The sequence below is a fragment of the Helianthus annuus genome, chromosome 16, assembly GCF_002127325.2.
Source record: "Helianthus annuus cultivar XRQ/B chromosome 16, HanXRQr2.0-SUNRISE, whole genome shotgun sequence".
Taxonomy (NCBI): domain Eukaryota; kingdom Viridiplantae; phylum Streptophyta; class Magnoliopsida; order Asterales; family Asteraceae; genus Helianthus; species Helianthus annuus.
Genome location: NC_035448.2, coordinates 122355304 through 122361863, shown reverse-complemented (window position 1 = coordinate 122361863; position 6560 = coordinate 122355304). Strand labels below are relative to the sequence as shown.

General features: G+C 36.9%; 1 protein-coding gene across 1 annotated transcript; it reads right to left on the bottom strand.

Moving 5' to 3' along the window:
* Positions 1 to 1224: 1224 nt before the first annotated feature.
* Positions 1225 to 6560, bottom strand: LOC110918746 (KH domain-containing protein HEN4). Its single transcript, XM_022163029.2, has 7 exons — positions 5864 to 6560; positions 4501 to 4878; positions 4161 to 4415; positions 3127 to 3324; positions 3001 to 3059; positions 2577 to 2688; positions 1225 to 1677 (listed from the first exon to the last, which is right to left on the bottom strand). The coding sequence occupies exons 1-7, from the start codon at positions 6467 to 6469 to the stop codon at positions 1546 to 1548; spliced, it is 1740 nt and encodes a 579-aa protein (XP_022018721.1). The 5' UTR covers positions 6470 to 6560; the 3' UTR covers positions 1225 to 1545.

The following is a 6560-nucleotide window of genomic DNA, read 5'->3' as shown; positions in this document are numbered from 1 at the left end:
CTATGTTTGCTAATTCGTATGCAATGAGAATCAATCACGATCACACCTCGTGCTTCCACCTATGACCGGTGACCGGGTGTGACACATTATCCTGTGAAGAGTTTGGAACAAAGTGGTGGGTCTTGTTCTAAACGGCAACGCCTTTTCTTCTCTTTGATGTTCCATTTATAGAGTTTTGTATGAGATATTTTAAAAGAGATCAAATAATATCATCAAGGAATCCATCCCAATAAATTTTTATACCTCTTATTGATGTTCAAACCATGTATTTTTATGTCTTGTTTTTAAAAATAGCTGTTTTTAGAACTAGGTTTAGTCATGGTATGATTCTTTTTGCTCGAGGCATAAGACTATATGAGTATATGGTTTGATCACAACTAGGGGAGTTCTTCGGGTTATTTTTTCAGGTTTCGGGTTTTTCAGGTCGGGTTGTTCGGGTTTTTGGTTAGGAAAAGGTGACCCAATAACCAACCCATTTAAAGTTCGGGTTATTCGGATATGGATTATTCGGGTTCGGGTTAGTTCGGGTCGGGTTGTTCGGTTTTCGGGTTTAGATGTAAAATGAAAAAAAGAATGTTTTTTTTTAGGAAATATCATCATATATATCATGATGTTAAAAAAATATCATCACATATTCAAACATCATTTAACAATATGGTATGATAATATTCAAAAGTCTCAAAACTTAATATTTCAAATACAAAACACTCCAAATCAAATCGCATCTACAAAAAAAAGACGACTAATGTTCGGGTTTTTATTCGGGTTTCAAGTTTCGGGTTATTTGGGTCGGGTTGTTCGGGTTTTTGTTTGGGAAAAAGTGACCCGATAACCGACCCATTTAAGGTTCGGGTTGGTCGGGTTTGGATTGTTCGGGTTCGGGTTTTTCGGTTATTCTCTAATTCGGGTTCGGGTGACTTCAAATTCGGGTCGGTTTTCGGATAAAAAAGAACAGCCCTAATCACAACCATGGTTTGTATACATATAATTTATTATCTATGATGCTTGCGACTGTTGGACGATAATGAAATTAGTGCTTAATAACATGTAAAGCATTTGGGACAAAGATGGCAAGCGAACTCGAACCTGGTAGCCAAACCCAAATACTAACAAATATACATGATCTTTTAGCTATACATGTAACTTAATATTAACATACATGTATTTACCAAGTGGGTTACATGACATATGAGATGCTAATTAATGACGACGCGATAATCATTATAAAATAAAGTTATCAGAAATCCATGTTGATAACTGTTAAATCTGGTCAAAAACTGACATTTAGTGTCATCTTTTTTTCCATTGATTGACTAGTTATCATTTTCACATACAGCATGAATCTTTTCCTTTCTTGTTCCTCCTAACTTCGATTTGAACCATGAAGGTGCGTGGCATGCACGGTGACAGGTGTGCAAACATTTTGAAGCACCAGTCAGGGTTCAAATTGAATAAAAAATGAAACTGCTTTACATTACAGTACATACAACAGCTATATATTACCTGAACAAAAAGAACTAGTTGACTTTCTTTGACCCCTTAAGACTAGTCAGAAAGTATGAATGCTTGAAGGAGGCTCTGAGCTGACTTTGTTTGATCAGGAGTACCAGATATGACAACAATGTGATCAGTTGTTCCTGACTGTGGCTTGTGAACCACAACTTTTGCACCCGAAATCTGGTTAGACATAAAAACAAAATTGATTCACAAGTACTGAAATCAAGATGTTTTGTTTCTACAAGTAACAAGGAAAGAAAAGTAAATGGTACATGATTCTAAAATGAAATAAGAGGTTCTAATTAGTTTGAAATTTTAAAGACGAGAAAATCACATAATAGTTGCACCACCTTTAGGACAACTAAACATTTTTTTCAATGCCCATTTAAGCAATTAGCATTTTTTAAATTTAAAAGGGGAATTAGCCTGTAATAATCCCAATTCCCACCTAGACCTTATTGGCCATTAATAATCCCACCTCAGAATATTCCCCCCACCTTTCACCTATTTTTCCTACAATGGTCCCCCATTAAAAAAACTTAACGGAGTTAAGCTTTTTTCCAAATTACAAACAGATTTTTTAGGGCTTTAGATCAGAGCGATGATACGAGTCCATTGATGTAAAACTTACTCCGAAATGGTGCTCCAAGTGACTTGATTTTGGTTAATTGGAAATTTAAACACCCGAATTGAAGCGCCGTTTTCATCGTTTGGAGCACCGTTTCGAGGCAAGTTTTACATCAATGGACTCGTATCGTCATTCTAATCAAAAGCCCTAAAAAATCTGTTTGTAATTTGGAAAAAAGCTTAACTCCGTTAAGTTTTTTTAACGGGGGACCATTGTAGGAAAAATAGGTGAAAGGTGGGACTAGTTGGGGGGGAAATATTTTGAGGTGGGATTATTAATGACCAATAAGGTCTAGGTGGGATTATTACAGGCCAATTCCCCTTTTAAAAACAACCCTAATGGATGGAATAAGAACCAGCTAAAATCAGAAACAAACAAAAGTAGGTTGCTACTTAATTTTGTGCATTTTGCCGAATAAAATTTGGTTAACGAAAATGCAAGCAATAGTTACCTGTCTTAGACGAGCTAGATTGCTTTCATTCTCCCCGTAAACCCGACCAATAACATTTTGAGGTACCACAATTTCTACACTCATACCGGTTACTACAGCAGACCTACCTCCACTGTAAACATCACCAACAAAAAAAATATATAAACGAAGTCACTTGCTTATAACTTTAAGTTAAATATATGCAAAAGTAGCCAATATAAAGAATAAAATATTTCATTAAAGTAAGCAAAGTCCATAAGACACGACACTATACAACATTCTTTTCCTCTAAAACAATAACTAGATGTAACACCCTATTAACATCATCTAAAACATTGGCTATTGATTGCTATAAATTATGCAGTGACAAATATTTTTAATAAACTTTAATTAATAGCAATAAAAATAACGAAATAAATACATAGAGATGTTAGTTGAGGCAAACCTGGCAAGCTCAGTACCACTTTTAACAAAAGTTGATCCCGTGCCAACATCTGCTGCTATCTGCAATCAACCCACAATTTTTTAACATGACTTCAAATTCTAAAATATGGAAACAATAATATATTACCCAAGATTGTGAGTTTGCAGGTGGTAGAGGACGATCGATGCTACTTGACAATTTGAGACCTTCCATACTCCGAGGTAAATTTACATACGCGCCCCTGGCTCCGTGGCCCTTTGACATTTTACTGGAAAATAAGTTGTTCCTCAGCCTGCCAGTAACACTGTATAGTGCGTCTCGTACGTTTGAAAACTCTCCTGTCATCTTTAAATAAAGACGGTTCATTTAATCCATAACTTGAGAAACAAACATATGAACACAAAATAGAAATTAAATGTGCAATAAAAATACAAATAGATGGCTGAAACTCTAAAAGCAGTGGTTTTGCCCCCATTTACTTATAGATGGGTTCATTTGAGTTACATTATATTATATAATATCTTAAATTCAAAGGTCGGTGCTGACCTTTGAAATCATTATTCACCCATCAAGTTTTGTGAGTTGACATAATTCACCCATCAACCCTCTAAATTGACAAAAATAACTTTCTGACTTGACAAAAATGGCCTCCCTACTTTCTAACTTGACAAAAAAGGCCCTCATACTTTCTAACTTTTCTTTAACCCTCAAATCTGACATAAATTCGACTTCGGTTATGCTTTAACGTATTTTTTGTTTGAAAACGAGTCGGGTCAACTATAAAATATTTACTTTGTATGTACGTTTTGAGTTGGACTACGTTTTGATGTAATTTTTGTTTGGAAACAAATCGGGTCAAATTTAATACATCTTAGTTCAACGGTATAAATTTGAGTTAGAGTAGGTTTCGACGTAAATTTAGTTCGGAAACGAGTCTGGTCGATTGTAATCTATACGCTATCATGTTGCGTACAGCGTCCAGGCAACGAGCGGCGGGTAAAAAAACTAGTTTTATCTAACAGGTAAAATGGATTAAATTACAGCCTACAGGGATCAACAAAATGGATAAAAAGTCTTTGCAGATTGGCCCAACCGACCCTGTTCCAACACACACTATGAAATTACTTATTTTGATCCAAAAACTTAAAAAGGAAGCAGATATGAAGGCATGAAGAGCTCACCAGCACTACTTGATCGTTCTCAAGAGCACACTTTGGGACTTGATCGTCACCAACTATCTTTATAAATGCACCGGTTACTTTTCTCATATCTGCAATTATGGACCCACGTTTACCCAACAAACAACCCATTTGGTTTGGTGAAATCAAAAGTCTAGCAGAAGTTATCATGCCAGTTGATGATGGACGGCCCGCCTCTAACCTATTGAAAACGAGCATGACACCATTTTGTGCAGGCGAGTTCCGTGACTCTAGGGTCTACATAAACAAAAGGAACATATTAATTAAAGAATAATATATAACATAAGAAATGATATTTATGAATGAATGACTAATAGCAAACCTCCATAGCAGAGATAGTGATCAACTGTTCATCACAATCGGAAACCGGACCTTTGAAGCTTATACTAGCACCTGATTCTTTTTGAAGAGCTTGAATAACTGTTCCGAATTTGCCTATTATACTGCCTACACGATCATTGGAACATAGCATCCTGAAAACTATTTCATGTTGAGAAGCACGGATATCGATGGAAGGATTGGTGTTCCTATCTGAAGGTACGGATGGGATATCCATGTGCTCGTTAGTTATGGTCTCATGGAGAATTGCATGATGGGGTCCACCTAAAACTTTCTTTGCGTTGGGAGCATATTGGCGATCTTGAAGGCAACGGGTGACGGCAACAAGTGCTTTTTTAAGTGCCAAAATATCACCCTCGATCTGCAATAAAACATATGAGTTATATCTTCAGGGAATTATCGAGATTGAAGAAACTATAAACTGCAACAAGAAAGATACAATCATAGAAGTTAAAGTTGAAAGGCGCATTCAAGATGCAAAGGGTTCGCCTGCAATCTAAGCATAAGGCGCAAAAAGTGCATGCCTGATACAAAATCACAATAAAGGAAAAATAAATACTAAGAATACTACATATATATAATAACAGACTTAATAGAATTAGCAGTTAGAAGAAAAAAAAGAACAAAAGATGTGTAACCAATTCTTACAAATCAGTTGAAAATAATGTCTAGCGATAACAGTCAAGATTTGTTGAGGGATAAGGAAAAAGAGTGAAGCTCTAGTTATAGCCAAGTATGTGTTGTTTAACCCCATTTGAGCGTTGCTTGACCAGAGTCGCGTGCCTCTGTCTTGCCTAAAGAAATGTCCCGGTCTCACATGAACGCCTAGTAAGTAATCTAAAAGACAAGGTTTGGGTAAAATCAAGTAAAAAAGATGTTCAAGTACCCAAAATGTCACCTTGTGTTCATATTATTAGCATTAAAAATTACATCATATTTTGATGATTGATGGCATTCAACCGAGATAACAAACAACTAGAACAATCATATCATATAATCTTCCAAAACCAGATATTGTCAAGATACCATACAGTTTCTAAATAACAAGAAAACTTTGCATCTAGTGATTAATTTCCCAAAAAAGTTTTCTTGACTTTTGTTACCAACAAGCTATGTTTCTTACATAAAAGAGACATGTTTAGCAAAAATTAGCAATTATGAACAAAAGAGCACATTAAGAAGCTCTTTTTTTTTGGCAATAAATGTTCTCAAAATGCCCAAAAAAGTACTTTCTGCAAACTATAATATTTCCTTTTATATCTTCACAACAACTATTGTTCTAAAACTGCAACCCAGAGAGACATAAACACAAACACCTTAACTGCAATCAAAACAAAAACTCTAACCTCCACCATTTCATCACCAGGCAATGCACAAGCTGGCAACTTATCTTGTCCCAAAACCCTAACCTTACACCCAGTCTCCTTCCTAATCTTCTCAATTACCTTCCCCTTTTTCCCTATCACCGAACCGATACCACTCTTATCCGTTAACAACCGACACGAAACCACCCCTCCACATTCCAACCCACCCCCATTCACCTCAGCAGCCACCACCAAAATCCTCTCAAAAACCCTAACCAAAGCCTCCTGTGCAGCTGAAACCACAACTTCACTACTCTCACCACAATCAATATCTCTACTACTATTATTGTTATCTTTACTATTATAACTATTATTATTGCTAAACGACATCGTTCTGTTAACCGAGGTGTTACCGATAACGGTGATGACACGGTCGTCGGAGCTAGGGTTTGGGACGTCGATGCGGATTTTGGCGGAGGTTTCGTGCTCGAATTGTTTGATGATGGAGCCGGATTTTCCGATTACTCCGCCGATGCGGGAGGCGTGGCAGAGGATACGGAAGCATGTGGTGAGAGGCGGTGGTTGCCGGTGTTTGATGCGGTTGAGGCCGCCGTTGAGGGCGGCGGAGGAGGTGGTGGATTCGAACATTCTGGATGCGATTGGAGATTCGTGGTTCAACGGTGTGGACTACATGAAGATGAATAGTCAGCTGTGTTGAATTTCATGGAAGATTCTATTT

What these genes read in the sequence shown, in the direction of transcription:
- LOC110918746 (XM_022163029.2), bottom strand. Translation starts at nt 6,469, where the DNA reads ATGTTCGAATCCACCACCTCCTCCGCCGCCCTCAACGGCGGCCTCAAC. An exon ending in CTGCAAACTCACAATCTTGG is followed by an intron (nt 3,060 to 3,126) that starts GTAATATATTAT and finishes GGTTGATTGCAG; the next exon opens with ATAGCAGCAGATGTTGGCAC. An exon ending in AGTGGTACTGAGCTTGCCAG is followed by an intron (nt 2,689 to 3,000) that starts GTTTGCCTCAAC and finishes TGATGTTTACAG; the next exon opens with TGGAGGTAGGTCTGCTGTAG.